We start from the raw sequence: 27,701 nt of genomic DNA on the forward strand, positions 1-27,701 counted from the left end.
GACACGTACGTCCCTATGCGTACGCAGGAGGGGGGAGGGGCACGTAAACAGTGAATTCCAAAAAGGAAGGGAGTGTTTCTTTCAACTGATAAACCAGTACATCAAGGTATGCATTAAAAAGCTCATTCTGAAATTGTGCATTCTTAGTTTACAGACTCTTTTATGCGTTCTGCAGGCTCGTATGTTTTTTTTATTCTTTTGAATCTGCAGCCTCGTGCATTTACCATTTTCAGCTCAACGCAGCGCCATTACTGTACAAGGCAAAATGGACAAAATGGCCATTTTCGATTATATTGTTATTTATGTGAAATTCAGTTCCCGTGCATTGGTAAAATGTGTGCAGGAGTTATTTCATGCACGTTATTCGCTACATATATCAGTAAGGACTATAAATGGAGCAAATAAACAATGAGATTGTTGCTCCTTTCTTGTTAATTTGCTGTGCCTTTATGTCCAGCGCGTTTGTCGGGGTGCTTTTCTTTGCACGAGCTTCCCTGTGGTAAACAGAGGTCATGGACGTACATCTCAGGTGTCCAAAACAGTGCACACAATTCCTGTAATTTTGTAAATAAATCCTTGTCCACAATGTAATGCATTACAACTTATTAAACAATGTAACATGTTTTTATTCTATTCCCAGTTCAGATGCATTTACTACACACACACATATATATATATATATATATATATATATATATATATATATTAATAAAGTGTTTATTTATTGGCAGGTAAAATCATGCCCATTCGCCGATCAGCTGCAGCCCCACCCAAAGAGGATGCAACCCCTGCAAATGCCCCTGAGGGAGGTACGTACTGCCCCTTGCATGGCATATCGGTCATTGAGAATGACCGTCCACAATATACAGAACCACATAAGGAATAATTCACCAACAAAAAAAAAGCTCTATTTGTATACCATGAAATAATACTAAAAAACATGAACTACTAGGCACTGAAAATCCTCCCCTTTTCACACAAAGTTAACATACAACTTCAAACAAGTTTATAAAATAATGCACAAGTGGTATGGCTTTTTAAAGCATCCTTGCTTGAACATGGTGCTTTCTATCCCACAGATGCTCCTGCTGAAGGGTCTGCTCCTGTAGGTGAGAAGGAGAAGGAGAAAGATTCGTCCACTGAACCTGCAACCACGGAGGACAAGAAAGCAGGAGGTGATGGGGAGGAGGCGAACGCTGATGGGGAGGCACAGGCTAAAGATGACGGAGAGACGCCTGATGGAGAGAAAACTGAAGAAGCAGCAGCTGAACAAGGGAAGAGCAAGAAGAAAAAAGTCAAGGATGTTGTAGCCAAAATGTAAGTTTGGCTGTTGTACAAAAAAGAAACGTCTGATCTTTAAATTTCTATTTATAATTTAAGCATTAGATTATTTCCACTGAATAAAAGTGGCTTGTTAAGCATTTTTTGCTCAAATGTTACAGTGACAAGGAAGGAGATGACAAAGGGAAAAAGGTGAAAAAGAAGATTCCTGCTTGGGCGACCATTTCTGCCAACAAACTGGCTTCAGCCTCTCTTTCCCAGCCCAAAGTTGAAGAAATCCTCATAGAAGCAATTGAGGTCTGGTTCAGAATTTCACAGGAACTATTGCATTGCCTTATAGAGAGTGTTTGATTGTCACTTTTAAGTATGTTTCTTCCCACTAATTTATTAGAATTACTGGATACTACCTAACATTTTAGTCGTTAAAATGTGTAAACAGTGCTGCAGTGATGACATCACCCTGGTTCCCTCGACAAAAAGCCAATAGGATTTTTCCATTGGCTTTTGGATTATTGCAGAAATAAGCTCTGTGACCAACAAAAGTAAATGATTCTTGCATGTTTTGTTCATCAAGATAATCTTCACAAATGAACACAATATATATGAATTTTGAAACTTACAATCACCAGAAGTAAAAAGCTAAAGTTAGGCTATAAATAAACGACACTGCGATTGTATGACATCAATGTCACCACCAAGCTTCCAACTCTTTCAATCTTCAAGTTGTAAACCTTATTTCATATATTGAAAGTTACCATGAAATGAAAGTTGCGATAGTCTTTTCTTCCCTATTGTGACGTATGTCCAAGTGAATTGAATTTTCAAACAAGAAAAAATTAGGGCAGGACTTGATTTTGTCCATGGGGAATTGATTGGATCGTTGGATGGTTGTGATTTGCTATTGGTCGATCTCATGTCAGTGACAGGTTGTCCCACCCTCACGCCAGTAAACACATCATGAGAGAAGAGATGTCACTGCAAGAGGGAAGAGAAGTTATTTTAATGAGATTACATGGGCACATGAAAAATCAATTTTGATTTCATGGTGACTTTAACCAAAAGGAAGTTCAAAAATGTTGAATCGTTTCTAGCTCGGGTTAAGTTATTCCTGCAGCACTGTATTCTTTGGAAATCTAAGATGAGGTCTAAAAATTGTCATCTCATGTGTGCATCTTTACAATCTACCTACAGAGTTGCAAAGAGCGGAGTGGCGCCTCTTCTATTACTATTATGAAATACGTCATGAAGAAGTATCCGTCTGTGGAAATGGACAAAAAGACCAAAAACCTCTACAAGCGGGCCCTGAAGCGATTGGTTGAGAAGGGCACTGTCAAACAGGTGATTTGCAGTTTAATACATGAATATTTCTTGTTTTATATATACAGTAAGTCAAAAGCCATCCTTGTCTTGTCTTCTTTACCCACAGCTCAAGGGCAAAGGCTTTTCTGGAAGTTTCGCCATTGGGAAGGTATCCAAACATAGTTTGTTTATTGTCCTGTTTAAATGTGTTAATTAGTTGAAGATACATGAGGTTGAGTGTTTTTTTGATGGTTTGTCATAATTATTTAATCTTTCATTTTGTCAATGTCTTGTTGTTGTATAGAAGTCGGCTTCATCTACAGGGACGAAGGAGACGCTGGGAGAGTCTCTGCCTCTGATCATCACCCGCCTCTGTGAACCCAAGGAGGCTTCCTACATCCTAATCAAGAAGTACCTGGAGCAATACTTCCCACAACTCAATGTGGAGAACAGGTCAGTTTTGACTCAGCATCCTATAACTAGACTACAGTTTGAACCTGACAGAATTTATTTAACATTGGGTACATTGGGAATGTAATACTAGCATTATGAATTTTGGGGTCTGATCAAATATACTGTAAAAATGTTACATTGTGAAATATTATATGTTAATTTATTTATTTTAAAATGTAATTTATTCATGGTATGATAAAAAAGTGTTATCCTATACATGCAGAACTGTACATAGTGTAAATACCATTAGGAGTTAATTACAGATTTAAATAGTGTATGTACATTTTGCCTCATAAATTGATAATGAAAGGTTGTTCTGTAAATCTTTAAGGCCTGACGTGTTGAAGAACTGCCTGCAGAGATCTGTGGAAAAGGGCTACTTGGAGCAGATCACTGGCAAGGGAGCCTCTGGAACATTCCAGGTTAGTTACCCTTCTGAATCGCTCGACATCTACAAGCAGGTTTGATGAGAATCTGCATTTGTGTTTGGCAGTTAAAGAAAGCTGGAAACAAGGTGCTCATGAGTGGCGGACTGCTGGAAGATGCTATAGTTGCCGCCATCACAGCCATGAATGAGCCCAAGACCTGCAGCATCACCATACTGCGCAAATTCTTGATGGAGAAACAAGACCAGAAGAATGTCAGGATAGTTGGTACGGTACACTAACTCCTGACTCATTGCAGCCTAGGGCACGTTTGCTCTCTGAGGACTGAATTTAATTTGCTTTTGTTTTGGGGTTGCTTCTAATTGTTATTCTCAAATGAGTTGTTCACAAGAGAGCTGGTACAGAAATAGTTTCTTGATTGGTTTATGTTTATAGGCACTCTTCATATATGTCTGTATTTGCTGTAACTTAATCCCCCGGCTTCACAGACAAGGCTTAAGCCTAGTTCCGGACTAAAATGTATTGTTGAGCTGTTTTAACTGAGCTGTTTCAACTTTCACTGACATATATTAAAATATGTCACTACCATTTTGTCTCAAGATGCAAACCAGTAATGTTTTTTTTTTTTCTAAGGCATGTTTATAAAAACTACTTAAATGTCCTAATCGAACTAACATAATCCTGCCTTTATCTAAGCCCTGTCTGTGAAACCAGGCCAGTGTGTTATGCAGAATTTTTATGAAAGTATTCTGTCTGATTGCCAGTGCCAAACCTGAAGAGAACTTTGCAGAAGTGTAAAATGATGGGATGGATGGAGCAGATTTCTGGTCATGGACTCAGTGGGTCGTACCAGCTAAGCTATCCATATTACCCAAGGTAAGTTCAGCTCACCGTAAGCCAGTGTTGTTATTGTTAACTAAATCTAAAACTTTTGGTGATTGAAATAAAGCTGAAATAAAGCAAACAATAAATATTACATGAAAAATGTAAAACTTGAATGTAAATTAAATGTTTTCTTGGCAACTAACTAAAATAAAAGTACTAAAAATACGAAAATTAAAATAAACATGAATTAAAGCTGAATAAAAGTAAACTTATAAATGTCAAAAGAACCTCAAATTACTGAAATTTAAAAAATAATAACTGAAAATTTAAAAATAAAAGGTAATTCAAAATATTAATATATACTAAAATAGTATTTTAATAACTGCTGTAAGCATGGTGCATATTCTGATATTCTAAAATTTTCTTTTGGGATTTTTACACTTGAAAAACTTGCAGGGGCATTTTTAACTGCAACTCTTAGTTCTTAAAGGGATAGTTCACCCAAAAAATGAACATTCAGTCATAATTTACTCAACCTCATGTTGTTCCAAACAGATTTATTTTTGTCGATTTGCCTTTTTTATTACGATAGGATAATGTAGAGCGGGCAGGAAGCGAGGTGGGAGAGAGAGAGGGGGACAGGATCGCCCGTTCACCTGAAGCGCAATGGCGCTATATGTTGACATGCTGCCCACGAGGCTATCGGCGCTGACATGCCGTTCCAAACTTTGTCTGTGAAACATAAAAGAAGATATTTTATGTTTCAGCTATTTGTGTCCATGCTGTGGACGACAGCGGGGTCTAAAACCATTTTGTATGGACAAGAAAAACTGAGACAATATCATTTGTGTTAGACAAAAGAAAAAAAGTCATATAGATTTGGAACAACATGAGGGAACTACCCCTTTAACTCTTAGCAACTTAGCCATCAAATAAATTAGATTGTTTTAGAGGAAAGTTGATTAGATGCAAATCAATGCTTTTTAAAGTCATAGAGTTTTTTGGTTTTGTCATACAAATGTGAGAAAGGTGTGAAATTGTGCAAGACGAAAATGAAATATGATGGAACTACTTGAATTGATAAATTGTCTGTCGTTCCTCCTCTGCAGCCCAGCGGTTCTGTTTCCAGAAATGATGGAAAAACTCAAACAGAAGGAGGGACAGAAGCTCAAACGCAAGAGAAGTGATGATTCTGATGAAGAATCTGAAGCAGATTCAGAGGAAGAATCTGAAGAGGAAGAATCGGAAGAGGATGAGCCTCCTCGAAGAAAGAGGTGAAGTATATCCCATGACGTCAAAATATCAATTATTTGTGCCAAAGCACTTTGCAATTATACTAGGATTTGAAGAAATCATTAAAGGATTAGTTCACTTCAGAATTAAAATTTCCTGATAATTTACTCACCCCCATGTCATCCAAGATGTTTGTCTTTCTTTCTTCAGTCGTAAAGAAATCAAGGTTTTTGAGGAAAACATTCCAGGATTTTTCTCCATATAGTGGACTTCAGCGGCTACCATCAGGTTGAAGGTCAAAATTGCAGTTTCAGTGCAGCTTCAAAGGGCTCTACACGATCCCAGACGAGGAATAATGGTCTTATCTAGTGAAACAATCAGACATTTTCTAAAAAAAAAAAAAATTATGTACTTTTTAACCACAAATGCTTGTCTCGCACTAGGTCTGCGATGTGCCACGCACTACGTAATCACGTTGGAAAGGTCACGCGTGACATAGGCGGAAGTACCGAGCAAGTGTTAACAAAGTGAACATGCAAAGATTAAGTCATACGCCCTTAACAAAAAAAAGGTAAAACAACGATGTTGGACGATTTTGAAATTGGAGAAGAAAATGAGAAATTAGTTTTTCAGATTAAAAAGTATATAAATTTTTTTTTTTTTTTTTCTTTTTAGAAAATGACAGATCGTTTCGCTAGATGAGACCCTTATTCTTCGTCTGGGATTGTGTAGAGCCCTTTGAAGCTGCATTTAAACTGTAATTTGGACATTTGAAGTCCACTGTATGGAGAAAAATCCTGGAATGTTTTCTGCAAAAAACTTAATTTCTTTTTGACTGAAGAAAGAAAGACGTAAACATCTTGGATGACATGGGTGTGAGTAAATTATCAAGAAATTTGAATTCTGAAGTGAACAAATCATTAACCCGGAGTAATAAACCTTGTCTTGTTGTCTGGTTTTCCATTAAATGGGCAAAAAAAAATCCCAAACTGTAGAACATAATGTCATAGAGACATTTAACTTGGGCTGTTTCTTTGCAAGGCTAAACATGCTTTTTATTTGTCCACAGGAATCAGCGTGGAAACCGGCAACCTGCGTCTAAAGCTCGTCAAAATAAAAGGGCTAAAACAGTCAGCCGAAAACCTCCTGCTTCAAAGAGATCAGTTGCGCCTGCCAAGAAAGCCCCTCCACCAGCCAAGAAACCCGCCGCTGCGAGCAAAGCAGCATCTAAAAAGGCACCTGCGCCCGTTAAAGCCACACCAGTCAAGAAAGCCGCACCAACCAGCAAACCTAAAACACCGATAGCCAAAAAGATGACAAGCAGGGGGTCCAAACGGCCGTCGCCCAAGGCAGCTAAGAAGGAGGCAACTGAATCTGCTGTGAAGGCTAAACCTGCCGCCCGCAAGTCGCTCCGATCCCGGAAATGAGTCCCACGCTTGCCGACAGCTAAAAAAAGATCAACTGTAGCTCTGTAGACTGCAGTGATGGCTATTTTCTCCTCTTATTTTTGTAGAAACTTCCATGTTCTCCTTGTCTTGGGGCCTCTGATGAATTTAGGACCTCTTCAAAGTTATTCTGTCATTCAAATACAGGCATTTTATGTTACAGGTAAAGATGTAGAGTAGAAATGCTACTGTTTATGTTGTTTAAAACGCTAATTCAGGTCATTCTCATTATGAGAGTGTGAAGGAGCTGTTGCTTCATCTCAGTTGTGCTTCAACAAAAAAATCAAATATTTAAAGTTCTTGTAGTCAATCTTTCTGTAGAGATGCTTGCGCATTTCAGTTATTCAGTCGCCCCTTTTTCATCAGTGTTCAAGAAACCTCTCTTTGTAAGTTTTGTTTCAATTTTTTTGTTCATGTTTTGTGAAGTTAGATCTTTAGCTACTATTGTAATCAAAAAATAATTTTGTTGATGTTGGTTCCTTCGTGTAAGTCAAAGTAAAGAACGATTATTGATGCCTAACTTTCAGTTGAACAATGCAAAATTGGATTTACTGAGATGCATTAAAAGAACGTTGGCATCCATATCCATGACTGTCTTTTTGTTCTGTATAGTCTATGAAGGAGAATATAAATTGAAAAGATTTTCCAAGCAGATGTTTAAAGCATTATACACACTATTAACCCGGTCATACTCTTGAGTGTTAGTTTATCAGGGGGGTTAGTTGTAATTTTATGAGCATTGCTTACCTTACCCTGCATGCATGTAACTGATATACTTTTCTGTAGTCATTAATAAAGTGACTATATTTGTACTTCATTATTTGGCCATTGTTTTGTTTGGGTGATTTGATTTGATTCTCAATGATAAACTAGTAATTTAGAGGTGTTTATAATGGGTTACCAAATTATTCAAGCTCTGAAACATATGGTTTGTGTCACTATCACAGCTGCATCTCAAAATCACAGTGGCAAATTCTTCTCCTTGTTCTAACAAGAAAATAAAGACATGCTTTAATTCAGTATGATAAGCATAAGAATGTTTAAATAAAACATCTCATGTCCTGACTTGTCAGTGCTTGAAAAGGATTACTCTCAAATGAAAATTACCCCAAGCTTTACTCACCCTCAAGCCATCCTAGGTGTATATGACTTTCTTCTTTCTGATGAACACAATCAGAGATATTTTAATAAATACCCTGACGCATCCGAGCTTTATAATGGCAGCGAACGGGATCAACGACTATGAGCTGAAGAAAGCGCTTTCATCCACCATAAACGTACTCCACACGGCTCCGGGGGTTAATAAAGGCCTTGAAGCGATGCGTTTGTGTAAATATATATATATATATATATATATATATATATATATATATAATATATATATATATATAAAGCTCGGATGCGTCAGGATATTTACTAAAATATCTCCGATTGTGCTCATCAGAAAGAAAAAAGTCATACAAACAGCGATTTCAAAGGGTTATCTAGACATGTTCGATTAGCCAAAAAAATCGTTCTGCTCAGACGACCAAACAAATCATATTCTGCACTTCACAAATCTATATAGAGTATTCATCACTAATGTAACAAATTCGAGTAATTCCCAAAAAGGAATCGCTCAATATTTTCTCGAATATTTCAAACGCACTTACTGAATCAACTGGTTCGAAATGTTCAATGAATCAAGATTCAGCGATTCCTTCTGAGCAACTTAAAAGAGTCAGGATTCGGGAAATCAGACCCTGCGTCCCAATGTGCATACTATCCACCCTATCTGCCTTAAATAGTATTGAAAATTACTAATGTCACATATTATTTAGGATGGATAGTATGCACATTGGGACGTAGCCAGAGCCTTTTAAGTGAATCAGTTTGATGAATCAGTCACAGTTCCAGACATTAATTAACTGTGCATTCATGCATGTGTGGTGTAGGCGGAGAATCTTGTCAAATCTTTCCCGATGAATCCAGTCTGAATAGGCGGGATTTAGAGCATTAAGGTGAGTCAGGATTGTGAAACCCCTGGCAGAAAATAGACCCACCCTGCCAGGTTCAGTCGCGCGGACTAATGTTTGTGAGTTTGTAGGCTATTTCGTCTGTCTTTCTTTGCTACTATTACAACCACTTTCTGGATCCTTATGGTATTATTCAAGCGTTAATTATTAAAGCGTTGGTTTGATTTCTATTTGAGTCTTTCGCTTTTCGTGGAAACTGTTTGGCTGTGTCTCAAACATACTTTTATTTTGGCCGTTATTGGCAGGTTGCTGTAGGCAGCTCGTTGAGTTTTGCGTAACTGTATCTGTTTATCTTTGAGGAATGTGGGGGTTTACTTTCACTACTTGTACTGTGCTGTTATTCGTGAAGTTAAAAAGTTGAAGGAGTTTGTAATGCAGTTCTAAATTATTATTTTTGGCAAACGTGCTGACTTCTGTTTTTCCATTCGTTTTATGATTATTTTGAATAGTAGATAAAGCAAACACCAGGCTCAGACTGAGATATGGGTGAGACAGCTGGCAGGGAACATGGGATTGTTACAAGATCTGCTGAGGTAAAAAACTCCGTTTTGAAACTGCATCTGTGGTATTATTGTAGTTTCCTCCCAAACATTGGAATGATTGTATCATGAACTCAGTTTTGCTTTTACTGAGTAAATTTTTGTGTGTCTAGTATATTGGCTCATTTCCTGTGGATGACAGTTGTTTGGATGATCAGATTCAGCAGCTGCACACTCAGCTGAAGTCTCTTAAGGTAATTTGTGTGAAGTGAATCTCAAGAGTATGTTTGCTTTATATTTGTTTGCAATGCAAAAGTTTGGATACTTGACTGAATTTGTTTTTAATGGTCTTAAGAGCCTCTTGATCTAAATACAGGCATATGCGCTTGAAATTTGTTTTGTAAACCAATATAAATTATGCACATACATCCATTTGGGTATTTTACCATTTTAATGGCTATTATTGTACAATTTGGAAAATTATTTAGAACAATATTAAGAACATTATCGTTACTACACTACATACAGTGCTGGGTAGATTACTTATAAATTGTAGTCGGTTACTGATTCCAAATTACATGATAAAAATTGTAGTTAGTACCATAATCCATTACATTACATGTTTAAGGTAATACAATCTGACTACTTTTTGATAACTTTTAGATTACTTTTGACCTTATCACATTGATTTGTTGAACAGGATAATCTTGTACCATATTGATATATGTATGTATTCTGTTTTTTATCAACAACATGAAGTGCATTAAGTATTATATTACATCACAGTTTTCCAGACTAGGGTTTGTGATGGAACTGCACGAGGGGTCGTAAGTTTAATGAAAAGCTATTAATTAAATCATAAAAATGAAACCATCAAAATAAAACACAAAATTTGTGAAAATTTCACAAAATATGAAACATTTTATTTGTTTACCTGCATGTGACCATTAGCCAACAGCAGAGAACCGTGAAATTAATTGTATTATTAGAATTAGTATTATTAATATTGACTTAATTTTATCATTGACCTAACTTATTAACTTAATCTCAACCTCTTAGGTCAAAGAGGTTAAGCTTTGAAAAAGTTTTTTACTTTGCTGTTATTGTACAATGTGAAGAAAATCTTAAGTTTTGACTTGTAATGCAGATTATTATTGAACGTCTGTATCTGCAGAACTGCAAGAGCAAGCGAACAGTCTCATTGAGATTCTCTGTCAAAGGAGTCAAAGTTTATGATGAAGATGAAAAGGTAAGATCATTTTGGGATTACTAATGTTTCTCTGTGAGTATGTCAGATGGTTTAACTGTTTGGTGTGTATCTCCTCAGACGCTCCTCATGGCTCATGCCATGTGTCGAGTCTCGCTGTCCACCGCCCGTCCGTCTGATGCTCAGTTTGCCTTTGTCTCCCATAATCCTGGAAATTCTGATGCCCAGCTCTATTGCCACCTCTTCAGAGCCAGACATGCCCGAGCTGTAAGCCTCAACACGACAAAGCATCATACTTAATTGTGTTTGTAATATTGCACGTTTGTTCTAGAATCAAGAATGTGGTTGTAGGTTTTTCGAGTAAAAATAGTGATGTTTAGAAGTGTCAAAACATGTTTAATCTCCTTGTTATGCTATATACTCTCATATGTTTTCTAACTAGATATGATTAAAAAGGCCATATTATGCTCTTTTACAAAGTCATGCCCCTTACCATAACTGCAAGTTTCAATACACTACTAACACAACTCAACCAGGTCTCGCCCCCTATTGTGCATATGCTTTGTTTGGGAATTATTTAAATGAGGAATAAGTGTACATTCCCGTAAGAAAACCTAAGACTACAATGGTGGTTTCACAGAGTTCAGAAACACTGATATAGAGAAGAACTCCCTTTGAGTGACTTTGTGCTTTGTAACTTTTCAGATGTTTTTCATGCTCAAACAGTAACATTACACACTAAAGAAAGTTAAAGAGTCATAAAAGAGCACAATAGTTAGAAATGAGAATAAATGCTCAACCACTGCAAGAATTTGATGGGGTTTTTTTTCCCCACATATAAAGGCCCAGTTCCTGAACCTGCTGCTTTGCCGCTGTTTTCAACTGTATTTTCTGGAGAAGCACCCAGAGGAAGCTCAGGATGAGTGTTCGGAGGAGAAACCAACTCGAAAACCATCGCTGCTTAATCAAGGATTCCCTCTCAGTGTCAGCGCCTTGGTATCTTTCCGCAGGGCCCCAACTCAAGGCCTGCTACCAGGGGCAAAGGTTTGTTCTTGCCATATCTTATTATAACCTTGATAAACTTTAAAAATTAAATTAATGCAAATGGCATGGAAAACATTGACATGAGTACCAGGTTGATATTACTGAATGATGCCCAAAAAGAAATGGCTGAAAATTTCAGCGATTCCTTTTGGGGCTCTTAAAAGAGTCAGAATTTGGGGAAATACTGTTTGTTTGTTTTTTTGTCCCCTTTTATTTTATTTATTTATTTTTTTTCTGAATCATAAATGTGCAGCTTGTGATTAAGTTGATTGAGCTGTAAGCCTATAATTATTTATTTAATTTTTTTAATTTTATATTTTTGTGCATTGTTTTATAAATTATATATTTTTTTAATCAACTTTGAGTTTACTTTATTGGATGTAATATGTTAAAAATATTTTTATAGAAATAGAATCAGGTGGGTGATATCTATGGAAGCTTGTTTCTGCCACAGAATAAAACAATTTAAAAGATAAATGCGACTTTTAATGTCACAACTTTTTTTTTTTTTTCCTCACAATTGCAAGATTTAAACGCGCAATTGCGAGTTATAAAGTCAGAATTACGGGGTAAAATATATATATATATATATATATATATATATATATAATTTTTTTTTTTTTTTTTTTTTTTTTTTTGTAATTGGGAGTTTATATCTTGCAATTCTGACTTATTTTCTCAGAAATTTGAGACATAAAGTCCAATTCTGAGGGGAAAAAAAAAAGACTCACTAATACAAAGTTATATCATGCAATTCTGAGAAAAAACTCAAAATTGTGAGAGAAAGTCACAGTTACCTTTATTTTTTTTTTTATTCAGTGGCGGAAACAAGCTTCCATAATTGTTACAACACTGATGACAATGTGAATCGAAAACATTTTGTCTTTGCATTTGTTCTCTAAATCAGTGTTTTTTTAATGTAAGAAATCTTAGTCTTTTTTGTGTAAGAGCTCCTATTCTTGTAGAACTTTTATTTATTTTTTTTATAAAAAATATTTTTATTGATAGCATATTCTTGTCAATGGAGCTTAAGTTGTCAATATTCCTTTAAAAATGCCTAATTCCTGAGTTTTTTGAATAATTGGAATACTGTATTGTTCTGCAAGGTGTTCATGTCCATTTCCCTTAACAGGTGTTCTCACAATCGAGCACAGAGCAAGTGAGCAGTCCTGAAGATGGTCCCACTTCCTCTCCGACTATAGTTCGCAAAATGGCAATCCGGACCAAAGAACTGCGCTCCGGAGCGTATCGCTCTTTTACATATACTCCCCTCAAGCAGCGCCACCTTCAGGATAAACTGAGTGCACCACAAGGTGGGATAAGTGTTCATAGGACCCTTTCGAGAGTGAGAGAATTCTTTAGGTAATGCACACATCTGGTTAAAGAGGCTGGCCTAATTAAAACACAATGGGTTAATTTATTATACTTTTGGTTTTGGTGGCTGGTTAGTCAGAAAAGGTGGTGGGGATTCCAACATGGTTATTACTGCCAGTTTTTTTTTTTTATATATATATATATATATATATATATATATATTTTTATATATATAAAATATAATTTAATTTCGTGGGAAATGCCAGTGTGTGTTCATTTGTCTTTGCATCTTTGACCGGACTTATATAGCATGTGCTGTGGATGCAGTTGCTTAGAAAAGACTGCAGCTCTCTTTGGATTCATATTACTTACAAAATCAGAGAATATTTGTTTCCAATTTGAGTCAGTGCATTTGAGGGAAAAAAAAAATCACTAATAACTTGCAATTTTATGTTTTAAACCTACATGGCAATAGAGAGGAGATAAAGATCCGTACTGCAGCTTGAAATAATAATAGGCTAATAATAATGATAAAAAAAAGTTTATTTATAAAAAGTCAGTAAAATGTGTGCTACTCAGAATATTTTCATTAAAATTCTTTTCTAAAATAAGACTGAACTTGTGGTCAGCCCAAACTAGGATTGCTGCGATGTTTTCTTTTGCCAAAGAAAACAAACACTGACATATCATTTGTGAAACCAATGTGAACTTGATTCCTGTGGGAATCTGAAGAATCTTTTCCTTTTGTGAAACAGAAAAGGAACAAGCCAGTGCAAACGCATGCAAGTCTCGAGCTCCCACTTTGTCAGAGACAGAAGAAGCTCTGGCTCAAGCTGTGTGGTGCTGGGCTGGCGTGTCTAGGTCAGTATTGGTGCACAGTGGCACTGCTGTCAAGGTTACAATCACAAAAATCTTAATGCTTTTTCTTATTTTCAAGCAGTATCTCTTAAAGGGATAGTTCACCCAAAAATGAAAATCCATCATCATTTACTCACTCTCAAGTTGTTCCAAACCTGTATGAATTTCTTTCTTCTGCTGAACACAAAACAAGATATTTTGAGGAATATGTATGTCCAAACAGTTGATGGGCCCATTGACTTCGATAGTATGGAAAAAAATTGTATGGGGTCCATCAACTGTTTGGTTACCAACAGTCTTCAAAATATTTTCTTTTGTGTAGCAGAAGAAAGAAATTCATACAGGTTTGGAACAACTTGAGGGTGAGTAAATTATGGTACTACATCAAAGGAATTAATTTACATAGATTTTAATCTGGTATGTGTATTGTTCAGTAGTTTAGTGTTGAGTATTTGGTTTCCATTACAGCACCTGTAGTTCCTCACTCCTGGAAGATGATGCCTTGGGTGCCTTCCTCCTATGTCCTCATCCAAAAAAGCCCAACCGTGGGTCTCTTATAGTCCGCTTCCCATCAGGACTGGTGACTCATGCTATTAAGAATTCCAAGGGGAAGTTCCGCCTTGAGGTGAGCAAAAATAAAACCTTTTTTTATTAGTGGTTTTGTTTTCATTCCTCCACTCTAAAATGTAGCAAATGTTTCATCTTCATTTACAGAAGTGCCACAATGACTTCGAAAGCCTTGCTGCTTTAATCGAGCACTACACCGAGTTCAGTGAGGAGCTGGAATGTTCTCTGAGCTGTGCCCGCGTCAATCACTCTTACGATTGGGAAGAGATTGTCAATAAGAGTTCACGTTCACCACAGGACAACAAGAAAGGCCCATTTAAGAATCACAGTTGGGTTTGAATCCTCTTTCATGCTCTGTGGTTTTTTTATTTTTTATTTATTTATTTTATACTACATATTTTACTTGGTTTTAACCATTACAGAGCTGCTGACATATTAGTAAACCTTCCTAACCAGGATCTTAGTCACTGGCACTTTTTTTTTTTTTAATATATTTTGAATGGACACTTTGTTTTTGCCTGTTGACAATAACCTCAACCTTCTAAAGCACTCACTTTGTTGGTTTGTTTGGTTTAATTTTCTTTTCTAGGGAAAGAGGCACTTATGTTTTTCATGTAAATGTCAGATTTAAATGTATACGCAACTTTTTTTGTTTTTTGTTTTTTGTGCAAAGATGCATACTTATATCTGTACCCTTTATTATGTCTCTAAAATTCTGTTGTATGTTTTTATATTGCTTTAGGCCTTTTTACACTCTTGGTCATATATTATCACCTGTTTTAGAAAGAAATTTTCCACTACCAAGTTAATGGCTTTGCTGTTTTAATATTTTTACCTCCTGCACATATCACCTCTTAAATACACACATTTTCTGTTATTAGTATTGCATCAGTGTAAATGAAGTGTCTTGCCTCTTTGCAAAACTGATTTTACTGTCATTTTTGTCCCCTTTTAACATTCATTAGTGGAATATTGCCATTTAACCAGAAAGATTATATTTGAATAGGTTACTGGGTGAAGATTTTAGATTTTTATGTCTATAATATAAACCTTCACTCAATTATTTATATATGTATATATGTATGTGTGTGTGTGTGTGTGTGTGTGTGTGTGTGTGTGTGTGTGTGTGTATATATGTATGTGTGTGTGTGTGTGTGTGTGTGTGTGTGTGTGTGTGTGTGTGTATATATATGTATATGTATATGTATGTATATATGTATGTATGTGTGTGTATATATATATATATATATATATATATATATATATATATATATATATATATATATATATATATATATATATATATATATATATATATATATATATATATATATATATATATATATATATATATATATATTATATATAAATATACACACACATACATATACAGTAAATATACACACACATACTCAATATCCTAAAAATAAGTTTTATTTTTTTCAGTTCTGCTTTCACATTTTCATGTCTGCCTATCATGCACATTTCTCCATAGTCATTACTGTAAAGCCTGTATTGATATTTAACTTGTAACGTTATATGATAATATTAGTTGACATTTTGTAGTTGATTTTAAGTTAAAAAAACGCTGTGTTAAAGTATATACTGATTTTGGGGGATATTTTGTGCTTATTTTTCGTGAAAGTAATGGTCTTCTTTTATACAAAATACATGAACATGTATTAATACATGTCGGCTGTATTTATTATATTTTATGAAAATAACAAACAATATTCAGTGACCCTCATGCTTTGCTCTGAATCTGCTCGATCAGCATGCTAATTTCTATAAATCATGTTTTGATTTCGAGTACGCATGTCACTGGGGGCGCTTTGTGCTGATGCAGCCGGCGAGTTTGAAGTTTGGAGTTGCTAGGCAACGCCGAAAGCCTCAGCAAGAGAAACACGCTGCTTTAACGTCGCGAACCGCAGCCTGACCTTAACCGGGCCTTTATGGAACCTGGACCGGATGACAGTGTTCGTAAGCGTCTTTTCTAATAACAGGAGAGCTGCTTGTCTTCATGAGATGACTGCAGTCTGATCTTTATAGTGATATTTAAGTGACCACACCACCCGTCCAGATGGCATCCGAATCCGTGAAGGTGGTCGTCAGATGTCGACCACTGAACGACAGAGAGAAGTCGCTGAACTGTAAGATGGTGGTTTCCATTGACAGCAGTCACTGTCAGTGTTTCATTGAGAAACCTGGAGCCTCGGAAGAGCCGCCCAAACAATTCACGTTTGATGGGACTTATTATATGAACCATTCCACTGAGCAGATCTACAACGAGATCGCATATCCTCTGGTGGAGGTAATATTGATTTTTTGTGTGTGTGATTGGTCAGTGTGACAGCTAGATCCTCTATAGGGCCGCTTATTTTCCAGTGTGCATACCCATAGATATGGGTTATCTGATACCTGTTGTACTTATCTGAAACAAAATACCATAGAGTTTAAATTAGTCACAGAAGTAACCTACAGCCCTTCCTATAATTGATTATTTATTAGATACACTTGTAAGTTGGGCCCTTTAGACTCTATCTATCTATCGGTCTGTCTATCATATGTCTCTCTATCATCTGTTTCTCTGTCTGTCTATCTATCTATCTATCTATCTATCTATCTATCTATGTTTTTGCATCATGTACTAATCAGTGTCATATATATATATATATATATAATATATATATATATATATATATATCATTATTTTACAAACAGGGTGTAACTGAGGGCTACAATGGGACAATTTTTGCTTATGGACAAACAGGAAGTGGCAAGTCGTTTACTATGCAAGGTGTTCTAGATCCTCCTTCCCAGAGGGGAATCATCCCTAGAGCTTTTGAGCACATCTTTGAGACAATCCAGGTAACCAGTTTGCATAATGTAGATAGGATACCATCATAGTATAAAACCTAACATTCACCGACTTAAAATATTCCATATGAATTACAGTAAAATGAAAGTGAAATACACTACTATTTAAAAGTTTGTGGTCAGTAAGATGTTTAGATTCATTGTGATAAAGTTTTTAAGTGACATTTAACCTGAACTTTTCTATAAAGTGTGCAGAGAACACAAAATTCCTTGTACGGGCCTCTTACCTGGAAATTTACAAGGAGGAAATCAGAGATCTTTTGGCAAAAGACACCAAACAGAAGATGGAAGTACGTCTCCACTGACCACACATAGCTCAGTGTATATTAGTTAACATGGACTGAATGTCTCAATCCTGTATGTGTTAAAGCTGAAGGAGCATCCTGAGCGTGGTGTGTATGTACGGGATCTGTCCATGCATACGGTGCACAGCGTTGGGGAATGTGAGCGGATCATGGATCAGGGCTGGAGGAATCGCTCTGTGGGATACACACTCATGAACAAAGATTCATCTCGCTCACACTCCATATTCACCATTCACCTGGAGATCTGCAACACAGGTTTGTGTCTCTCAATCACACATTTTTACTGAGTTCTGCATAAATAAATGTGTATAAAACTTTTTTAATCTTCATATGAGCTTAGATGCTGCAGGTGAAGAACATCTGCGTGCTGGGAAGCTCAATCTCGTGGACCTTGCAGGTAGTGAACGACAGTCGAAAACTGGTGCTACTGGAGATCGCCTTCAAGAAGCCACCAAGATCAACTTGTCCCTTTCAGCCCTTGGCAATGTTATATCTGCATTGGTGGACGGTCGTTCCAAGCACATCCCGTATCGTGATTCCAAGCTCACTCGTTTGCTTCAGGACTCTCTGGGCGGAAACACTCGTACCCTCATGGTAGCCTGTCTCTCACCTGCCGACAACAATTACGAAGAGAGCATCAGTACTCTACGCTACGCCAATCGCGCCAAGAGCATCCAAAACCGTCCCCGCATCAACGAGGACCCAAAAGATGCCCTCCTTCGCGAGTATCAGGAGGAAATCAAAAAGTTGCGGGCGTTAATCTCTGGGCAGCTGGGGTCTACCAACCTCACCTGTAAGAAACACACCATTTGTGTACATTTGAATCTCTTTGAATTGTGACAGAGCACAATTTCGACTTATTTTTGTGTGTTATCAGCACTTTTGACAGGTCAAAAGTCAGGAGATTCTTCAGCTGTTGTGTCGCGACCCCAGAGCAACACATCAGAGAGCGAAGCAGAGAAAGACAGGATAAAAGAGGTGTGTACAGATATAAAATCTATGGAATAGTCTTAAAGGGATAGTTCACCCAAAAATGAAAATTCTGTCACCCTCACTCTCATGTCATTCCAAACCCATAAGACCTTCGTTCATCTTCAGAACACAAATGGAGATCTTTTTAATGAAATCTGAGCGCTTTCTGTCCCTCCATTGACAGCCTACGCAACTCTTGTGAATTTTGTAAATAAAGTGGTAAATTATGTTGTTGTTATGTTGGCATCTCTTCATAAAATTGAGATTAAACCACTGGAGTCACATGAATTACTTTAATAATGTCTTAACTACCTTTCTGGGCCTTGAAAGTGGTAGTTGCATAGGCTGTCAATGGAAGGACAGAAAACTCTCAGATTTCATTAAAAAGATCTTCATTTGTGTTCGGAAGATGAACGAATGTCTTACAGGCTTGGAATGACATGAAGCCAAGTAATTAATGACAGAATTTTCATTTGTTGTTGTTGTTCATTTCAAGTTGTTGTTTCTGCACTAGGATGAGGCCTTCACCTCAGGAGATAAAGAATTTTTGAGGCAGCTTTCTATTTTAATGTGTTGATTGGTTTTTTCATTGTCAATAGAAATAATTAAACACTATGCAAATTTTTCCCTGTAGATCAAACAGTAGAGCATTGCCAAGGTCATGGGCTCAATTCCCACAGAAAGCAAGTTGCTTTGGATAAAAGTGTCTGCCAAATTCATTAATGTACATGTAAATGTAAATTTAGGAATATGAGAAGAAACTAGCGAGGCTGCAGGCCGAGTATGATGCCGAACAAGAGTCGAAAGTCAAACTCCAGGAGGACATTGCTGCCTTGAGAACATCATATGAGACCAGACTCTCTTCTCTGGAGAGGTCAAGAGCTAGTCGAGCACACACCACTGGTAATGTTGAAACTAGTTTACTTTAGGTACAACTTTGGGTCTTAGATCGTCTTAATCTGGCAGAATTTTCTTGCAATCTCTCCTTAAACAGGTGGCCCCTGTTTGGACCATCCTACTGAAGAGCCCATCACTGCACCTGTGGCTACAGAAGAACAGGCAAATGTTGACCACGATGCACCCGAGGTGCTTTGTTTTTGCCTAAAACTTGGTTTTAGTCAAGTCAAATTTATTTCTATGGCGTTTTTCACAATACACATTGTTTCAAAGCAGCTTTACAGAAAATTGTGATGTTAATGCTTAGAATATCTTAATATCTTCATGCCTTATAGTCGCATTTAGCAGATTAGAGCTGGGCGATAATATAGTTTACATTTTGCAACGATACCAACAATCAAGCAGTTGAGATATGCTCTAGTATATATCGCACCTAAGTGAGTATACTATATGTAAGCGGATAAAGTTGTACATACTTACACTTTATATAAAGAGCTGGGCGATAATAGAGTTAAATTTTGCAATGAAATAAAAAGTCTGGCTATTTGCTATATAGTTAATATTACTTTGTGAGTGTATTGTATGTATGCAGATTAAGTTGACGATAATATAACTATATATAGAGCTATGCAAAAATACAATTTACATTTTTGTAACAATCATGCAGCCGAGTAGGTCATGCAAATGTGTTTAAAATTTAAAAGAGTTACTGAGTTTTTTAATCTAAATGACTCTTGTTTGTGTAGGAGAGTCCGTCTTCTGCTGCTGCTAGTGTCGAAGGAGCTCTCAGTGGCGAGAGTTCGGTTTTAGATACAGTTGTGGTTGCCACACCAGTTCAACTGGACCAGAAACATGTTTTAGAAAGGTGAGATGCTCAGACAGCCATTTGGGGTCAAGAGTTTGGTCAAATACTGTGGTGCATCCCTATTAATATACTGCACAAAGGCATTTGAACACTTAAAATGTATGTATTTCATTGCATTAGATAACAAAATATCAAACTATCTGTGCTATCTGCTGACAAATTATATTAGGTATTTTCTCAGAACTAATGTCATCCATTTTTGCAATGACTGACTGTGAATTCTTTGAAATAAATGTAATTTGGTTGCATGTTTTTTCTGGATGTAATACGGTGACACTCAAGTAGACTTGAGCCCCGTTCACACAAAGAACGATAACTATATTAGCGTCCACACCAGAGCCGGTACCAGGACACAAACTGGGGGGCGTTTATAATTCTTGAGGGGCACAAATTGAAAATGTGAGCGCACAAATCGCCTCGTGACGCTAGGCTTGGTCCACACCAGCGGACGATATTGTTCAGTTTATTCTAAACGCATGCTGCAGTTTTGTTGTCTGCCACTTTAAATTCTCAAGCTCAAGCTCTTCTGATTGGCTGTCAATGTTTTTATCAGTCATCAGCTGAAAAAAATCATTCTGAAAGTGATTCCATTGATATTGTAATAGCTGTGGTGTGAACTCTGCTATTCTTTTATATTTAGAACGATTTTTAGAACTATATATTTATCGTTATTGTTATAGTTATCGCCCTTGCTGTGAACAGACCTTTAAGAAGTATGGAGAATTAATTATCAGGATGGTAATAGCTATGGACAAAATAACATTGGATAAATATGGAGGGGATGAACTTAATTGCTGCCTCTGTTATATTTTGTTGGCCTAAAGGCTGCAGCAGCTGGAGCAGGAGTTTGTGGGTGGAGAGCAGGTGAGGAACGAGGAACTGAAGCGGAGACACAGACAGAGGAAGACTCTGGCTGACCAAAGGAAGAAGCAGCTATTCGAAGCTCTGAGCCAGAGCAGTGAGGAAAGTGACAGCGTGCTGCTGAACGTGTACGATTCCATTCAGGAGGAAGTTCATGCCAAGAGCAGACACCTGGAGAATACACAGAAGAAGGTTAGAGCTTTTAGTACTCAGATAGTATTTAGTATTCACTCAACATTCGACTGTTAAAGGGATAGTTCACCCAAAAATGAAAATTCTATCATCATTTAATCACCGTCAAGTTGTTCCAAACCTGTATGAATTTTTTTCTTCTAATGAAAACAAAAGAAGATATTTTGAAGAGTGTCCAACAGTTGATTATTTCCATACTATGGAAGTCAATATGGCCCATCAACTGTTTGGTTACCCATATTCTTTAAAATATCTTGTTTTGTGTTCAGCAGAAGAAAGAAATTCATACATGTTTGGAACAACTTGAGGATGACTAAATGACAGAATTTAAATATACATGTCATGATCCCAGCCTGTCTTCCCCTGTCTTGTGGACTTTTGTTGTATTTCCTGTCCTAGTACCATGTTTTGTAGTCATTTGTAGTTTTTCTTGTTGATTAGTTCTCTAATTGTTCCCAGGTGTTTCTTGTTCACCCCTTGTGTATATATACCCCAGTGTTTCTCATGGTCTTTGTCTGGTGTTGTCCTACTCCGATGTTTCGTGTGCATTTGTTTTAGTTCTTGTTGTTCCCTGTTATGGATTATCCTGTTCATTGCCTGGACTCTTGTGTTCTCTGCCTGGATTTACCTCTGTTGTTTAAATAAACAAACATAACCACAACAGAGACCAGAGAACCATGGAACAGGGAACAGAATGAGAAGCATCAAATGTACATCCATGTAGAGCAACATCAGACAAAGAACACCTGGGCAAACAAGAAACACCTGGGAACAATCAGAGAACTAATCAACAAGAAAAACTACAAAGGACTACAAAACATTAGGCACTAGGATCATGACTCTATATATATATATATATATATATATATATATATATAATCAGTATCTCACAGAAGTGAGTACACCCCTCACATTTTTGTAAATATTTTATTATATCTTTTCATGTGACAACACTGAAGAAATGACACTTTGCTACAATGTAAAGTAGTGAGTGTACAGCTTGTATAACAGTGTAAATTTGCTGTCCCCTCAAAATAACTCAAAACACAGCCATTAATGTCTAAACTGCTGGCCACAAAAGTGAGTACACCCCTGAGTAAAAATGTCCAAATTGGGCCCAATTAGCCATTTTCTCTCCCCGGTGTCATGAGACTCAGTAGTGTTACAAGGTCTCAGGTGTGAATGGGGAGCAGGTGTGTTAAATTTGGTGTTATCGCTCTCACTCTCTCATACTGGTCACTGGAAGTTCAACATGGCACCTCATGGCAAAGAAATCTCTGAGGATCTGAAAAAAAGAATTGTTGCTCTACACAAAGATGGCGTAGGCTATAAGAAGATTGCCAAGTCCCTGAAACTGAGCTGCAGCTGCAGCCTGTTCCACTCAGAACAGGCCTCGCCATGGTCAACCAAAGAAGTTGAGTGCACGTGCTCAGCGTCATATCCAGAGGTTGTGTTTGGGAAATAGACGTATGAGTGCTGCCAGCATTGCTGCAGTGGTTGAAGGGGTGGGGGGTCAGCCTGTCAGTGCTCAGACCATTGGCCACACACTGCATCAAATTGGTCTGCATGGCTGTCGTCCCAGAAGGAAGCCTCTTCTAAAGATGATGCAAAAGAAAGCCCGGAAACAGTTTGCTGAAGACAAGCAGACTAAGGACATGGATTACTGGAACCATGTCCTGTGGTCTGATGAAACCAAGATAAACTTATTTGGTTCAGATGGTGTCAAGCGTGTTTGGCGGCAACCAGGTGAGGAGTACAAAGACAAGTGTGTCTTGCCTACAGTTAAGCATGGTGGTGGGAGTGTAATGGTCTGGGGCTGCATAAGTGCTGCTGGCACTGGGGAGCTAAAGTTCATTGCGGGAACCATGAATGCCAACATGTACTGTGACATACTGAAGCAGAGCATGATCCCCTCCCTTCGGAGACTGAGACTCATGGAGGAGTGGAAGAGGACTCCAGTGGCAACCTGTGAAGCTCTGGTGAAGGGTGGGTTAAGGCAGTGCTGGAAAATAATGATGGCCACACAAAATATTGACACTTTGGGCCCAATTTGGACATTTTCACTTAGGGGTGTACTCACTTTTGTGGCCAGCGGTTTAGACATTAATGGCTGTGTGTTGAGTTATTTTGAGGGGACAGCAAATTTACACTGTTATACAAGCTGTACACTCACTACTTTACATTGTAGCAAAGTGTTGTCACATGAAAAGATATAATAAAATATTTACAAAAATGTGAGGGGTGTACTCACTTCTGTGAGATACTGATATATAAATTGTAAATGTACAGATGCTATTATCTACAATTAAAAAAACATATACATTTTTGTTTTTTTCTTGTACCAACTTCTAAATTATATTTCTAGTTTTGCTATCGAGATGAAACTTTAGAGCCAATCTAAAATATCTAACCATCTGTTTATATAATCAACAGCTCAAAGCTGCCAAGTTGGAGATCAGAGACCTTCAGGCAGAGTTTGAGATGGAGAGAAATGATTATCTGGCCACCATCCGGCGCCTGGAGCGGGAAGGCCAGCTCCTTCAAGGAATCTTGGAGCGCATGGTGCCCCTGGTGCGCAGGGACTGTAACTACAGCAACCTGGATCGGCTGCGGAAGGAGGCAGTGTGGGATGAAGATGGAGGGACATGGAGACTGCCAGAGGTTGTGGTGCAGAAAACGACCTTACCTGCAGGTGAAGTGCTGGGAAGAGAAAGGCTGCAGTGGAGAATCTTGATGATCTTTGAGTTGAATTTTTTTATACACTATACTTTTATATACTAGTTTCAAATTGGATAATAAAAGATACAAAAAAGAGCTTTTTTAAATGATAATAATAAATCACATAGAAGAAGAGGCTTTTAAATTGTGCATATCCAAAAAAGAATATGTGCAGGTGCACAAAAAAAGCAAATGTTTCAGTCAGTTCTTGTGTGATTTAAAGGTGTATATATTCTCTCTCTTTTTGCTCTACAGTGCCTCCTTCAGGTGCCATTGCCCCTGGCAGACTTTCAGCACGCAGGAATTCTGCCTCAGACCTTGCTGACCCTTTTGTGGTATTCAGACAGTGAATTAACACCATTCAAACATGACTTCTGACATTTATACACAGATACACTACAAATGAATCAGATATATCAGTGCTAGATTCATGTGCAACGTTCAATAATGGGGTTTTACACTTGAAATTGCTAGCTGGGGATCATTTTAAACCTGAAATAAAGCAATCCTCTTTTTCCTTAATTATTTGCATATTTATGAGGTGCATGCATATAATGATATTGCCTTTTCATTACTCCAGAAAATGTTTTTGCTTTCACTGGAACTAAATAAAGCATGTTAAAAGTTTATGTAACAAGTACAAAGCACATGAATATTTAATGAGGCAAGCACAGTTTAGTTTATGATTGTTTAACATTCTAACCCTAATGCAGTTGACACTGTATAACTCTGGCATTACAATCCAGGTTTGGGAATATACTAGGGTTAAAAGTGTTCATAACCCACTTTTACAAAATATGTTTGAAATGTTCTTAATCTTAACCCGAGATTAAAAGCACCCTGGGTTAAGTGTAGTGTGAAAAGTGTTTAGATCCCTAGAATCTTACTTATGAATATGAAAAACATCCATAGCTTCGACACATGTCCAACTGACTCCAAATCTCTTTTTAGCAAGAAGAGGAGGAGGACCGCTACAAGTTAATGTTGAACCGCAGTGATAGCCAACATATCGCCACTAACTACTTCAAGCCAAAAAGGACCAGTCAGCTGTTGGCTGCCGACTCTATTAAAAACACAAGTAAGAAATTGTTGTAATATAAATCATTACAGATTCATGTTCATTTGTTTCTCTCATGCAACTGTGGTATGTTTATAAATGTTGCTAATTCTAATCATTTTGTCACAGTGAATTATTCTGGTTCAGTCAGTAATGGTTCAGCCCACCAGACCTCCAGCGGGTCCAGTTTGTCTCCTCTAACCGTGGAATCTCTCCTTCCACGCCCCTTCCGTCTCGAGTCCCTTGGAGTCCCACCATCACATGGCAAAGTAAAACGCAAGAAGAGCAAGACGCTCATCCCAACTGAGAGCAACTGATGGGACACGGCTTTACAAATCCCTTGTGTATATATAAGAGAGCCCAGAGCTTTGTCTTTTTAAGCTGCTGTTATCTGTTTTTATTTCATTTGTAGATATATAAAGATATATTTTTATTGTATTAGTGCTAATTAGTGCATACAGGATAATTTTGTGACCTAACGTCTTTCATTTCTAAATGTCACACAATGTGGCATGTAAGCACTGTGTAAAACAGGAATTTGAACTAATACTACCTGAAGTAGAAATAATTCTACCTAATGTGCTGCAGTGTTTTTATCTTGCACCGAGCGGTTTCAGCACTGAAAACCCATGCTGCTGTCTGTACTATATTTTTGTCTTGAAAAACTAGTTTCTTTGTCCTTTTTAAGATTTATCCCACAAATGTAAGGTTCTAATAACTGGGGATGTTTCCAAGAAAGTACTTCAATATGGGACCCATTTAAAATAAAACTTTTTCTAAGTCACTTATATAGCATTTTATCTGAGTGTACATCATTTTAAAGTACAATTTGCTTCTGAAGCAACTTTTTTAATGGATAAAATTAAGTCTCACTTTTGTTCCCATGGGCCAATATGAACATACATTGCATTAGCAATATAAATGGGTTGCAAATGTTGTTTTGTGTTGTTTAAATTCCTTCATTTTTCTATTTGGACATTTTGGTGATTCATCTCTTGTAGCCAGACCCATAACAGGTAGGTATGAAAAAGTTTTTAATGTTGTTTATATGTCTATGTGGTGTTTTAATATGCTTTAAGACAAACCATGAGCAAATTCATAAATGAACACCATTGCTGAGTATTTTCTCTTTAAAACTTTAGTAATCTAAAGACAGTTTCAAAAACGTGTTTTAAATCGCTGGTGATTCTGACGTCACAGCTACCTTGTAACCAATCACATCAACGTGCCGGGGCTTTAGCATATCATTAACTATAACCGCTCTAAAGCAGGGGAGTCTCAATAGAAGGTTGTCACGGTATATTTTACTGTTGATACGAAAAATCGGATAGATTTAGCCATATAGCCTGTAGGGGAGAGTGGGGTAAGATGAGCCATTTTTTACTTATGTTGTCCTCAAGATAAGGGAAAATGAAGCAGAAGTACAATGAAAGTATTTAAAGTAATTTCAGGATGTTTCCTATCATTATAAATGATCAGAATACATCTATGACAAAGGGTTCTAAAAATATGGCTTCTTATAAAAAAAAGTGTTCTTCTGGCTCAATTTACCCCAGGTTAGGGGTAAGTTGAGCTGAGTCAGTAGGTGGGTGTAAACTGACCATCTAACTGAATCTGAATCAAACCCATGTGAAATTTTAAAGATAATGTACCTATTTTAAAATCTAATTTAATAGTCAAATTTCCTTTTACAAATATTCTTTGTAAAAATATTTTACAAATATTTCTTTTTTTAAAGCTAAATTAAACAACTTAAAGCCAACCAAATGAAGTTGAAATTTCAGTATCTTTAAATTTTTGCATTTCTGAAACAATATGTTAAACATTAAAGTTGTAACCTTCATATAAACATGGAGTGTGTTGAGTAAAATTAAATAAAAACTAAATATGAATAAATGTCACTGAAATTAATAAACATTTTAGTCAAAAGGTTCTTGACATGGTAGTTTTTCTGCAATGTCGTCCATGTTAGGCCATTAGAGACTACAGATGGAAAGATATATATGATTAAACATCCTCTGGTTCGTATCAGAGAAGGATTTGGTGTACTTGTACACTATTCCTATCAAATAAACTCAAAAATAAAGATAAACCAAACCAGTTGCGTAATATTACATTGAAATGACACCAGTTTATACTTCAGATTTAACTTAAATTCAATGTCTTATGGTGGGGTAAGTTAAAACTCTGGCTCAGTTTACCCCACAGCATTTGGCTCACTTTGCCCCATAGCTGCCACTTTAGGAAAAGCTAGCTAGCTTACCAATTCAGAATAATATTTAGCTAAATGACTTGCATGGTTTTATACGTTGCTAAGTCACCAATATGCATCATAAATAGTTTTAGACCTGGACAAATTTGCTTTGATGAAACAGCCATTACGTCTGTAATGTTAAAATTTTACTTTGGCAAGCCAAAACAGTTTTTAAAGTAAATAAGCGACTTCCACTCCTCCCATGTGCTTCTCCTTTTCACAGTCTGGCAGAAATTATGGGTGGCTCTAAAATATATGGTCACATGACAATAAAATGGTACGGTTGCCAAGATACAG

The 27,701-nt window shown here is 37.0% G+C and overlaps 3 protein-coding genes across 7 annotated transcripts; all 3 read left to right on the forward strand.

Moving 5' to 3' along the window:
- Positions 1 to 7,739, forward strand: hp1bp3 (heterochromatin protein 1, binding protein 3). The gene is made up of 12 exons (XM_051912055.1): positions 1 to 106; positions 732 to 809; positions 1,080 to 1,317; positions 1,443 to 1,578; positions 2,473 to 2,619; positions 2,708 to 2,749; positions 2,885 to 3,033; positions 3,365 to 3,455; positions 3,527 to 3,686; positions 4,184 to 4,295; positions 5,354 to 5,518; positions 6,547 to 7,739. Exons 2-12 carry the CDS (start codon positions 740 to 742, stop codon positions 6,902 to 6,904), a joined length of 1,668 nt encoding a protein of 555 aa, XP_051768015.1. The 5' UTR covers positions 1 to 106; positions 732 to 739; the 3' UTR covers positions 6,905 to 7,739.
- Positions 7,740 to 8,778: 1,039 nt separating this feature from the next.
- On the forward strand, positions 8,779 to 15,329 carry sh2d5 (SH2 domain containing 5). 5 transcript variants are annotated; one of them, XM_051912061.1, is made up of 10 exons: positions 8,779 to 8,922; positions 9,387 to 9,470; positions 9,590 to 9,670; positions 10,591 to 10,665; positions 10,744 to 10,890; positions 11,467 to 11,667; positions 12,800 to 12,980; positions 13,737 to 13,842; positions 14,308 to 14,464; positions 14,554 to 15,329. In XM_051912061.1, the coding sequence occupies exons 2-10, from the start codon at positions 9,420 to 9,422 to the stop codon at positions 14,743 to 14,745; spliced, it is 1,191 nt and encodes a 396-aa protein (XP_051768021.1). In that variant the 5' UTR covers positions 8,779 to 8,922; positions 9,387 to 9,419; the 3' UTR covers positions 14,746 to 15,329. The 5 variants fall into 5 exon arrangements, with proteins under 5 accessions (XP_051768021.1, XP_051768022.1, XP_051768018.1 ...); XM_051912062.1 differs by having other exon boundaries at positions 8,903 to 8,922; positions 9,390 to 9,470; XM_051912058.1 differs by having other exon boundaries at positions 8,915 to 8,996.
- A 443-nt stretch (positions 15,330 to 15,772) lies between these two features.
- kif17 (kinesin family member 17) lies at positions 15,773 to 26,037 on the forward strand. Its single transcript, XM_051912054.1, has 14 exons — positions 15,773 to 16,717; positions 17,128 to 17,274; positions 17,472 to 17,573; positions 17,654 to 17,843; positions 17,929 to 18,381; positions 18,466 to 18,566; positions 19,307 to 19,463; positions 19,555 to 19,646; positions 20,204 to 20,322; positions 21,147 to 21,375; positions 23,809 to 24,067; positions 24,349 to 24,428; positions 25,045 to 25,171; positions 25,280 to 26,037. Exons 1-14 carry the CDS (start codon positions 16,487 to 16,489, stop codon positions 25,465 to 25,467), a joined length of 2,475 nt encoding a protein of 824 aa, XP_051768014.1. The 5' UTR covers positions 15,773 to 16,486; the 3' UTR covers positions 25,468 to 26,037.
- Positions 26,038 to 27,701: the final 1,664 nt, after the last annotated feature.

Source organism: Ctenopharyngodon idella, chromosome 11, assembly GCF_019924925.1.
Source record: "Ctenopharyngodon idella isolate HZGC_01 chromosome 11, HZGC01, whole genome shotgun sequence".
Classification (NCBI taxonomy): domain Eukaryota; kingdom Metazoa; phylum Chordata; class Actinopteri; order Cypriniformes; family Xenocyprididae; genus Ctenopharyngodon; species Ctenopharyngodon idella.

Bases quoted from the DNA above. Each gene is read 5' to 3' on its own strand.
- hp1bp3 (XM_051912055.1), top strand. From the start codon at position 740: ATGCCCATTCGCCGATCAGCTGCAGCCCCACCCAAAGAGGATGCAACC. The intron at 810-1,079 runs GTACGTACTGCC...TCTATCCCACAG, and splicing joins TGCAAATGCCCCTGAGGGAG to ATGCTCCTGCTGAAGGGTCT. The intron at 3,456-3,526 runs GTTAGTTACCCT...TGTGTTTGGCAG, and splicing joins GAGCCTCTGGAACATTCCAG to TTAAAGAAAGCTGGAAACAA.
- sh2d5 (XM_051912061.1), top strand. From the start codon at position 9,420: ATGGGTGAGACAGCTGGCAGGGAACATGGGATTGTTACAAGATCTGCT. The intron at 9,471-9,589 runs GTAAAAAACTCC...TTGTGTGTCTAG, and splicing joins TTGTTACAAGATCTGCTGAG to TATATTGGCTCATTTCCTGT. The intron at 9,671-10,590 runs GTAATTTGTGTG...CTGTATCTGCAG, and splicing joins CTCAGCTGAAGTCTCTTAAG to AACTGCAAGAGCAAGCGAAC.
- kif17 (XM_051912054.1), top strand. From the start codon at position 16,487: ATGGCATCCGAATCCGTGAAGGTGGTCGTCAGATGTCGACCACTGAAC. The intron at 19,647-20,203 runs GTGCTTTGTTTT...TTGTTTGTGTAG, and splicing joins TTGACCACGATGCACCCGAG to GAGAGTCCGTCTTCTGCTGC. The intron at 24,429-25,044 runs GTATTCAGACAG...ATCTCTTTTTAG, and splicing joins ACCTTGCTGACCCTTTTGTG to CAAGAAGAGGAGGAGGACCG.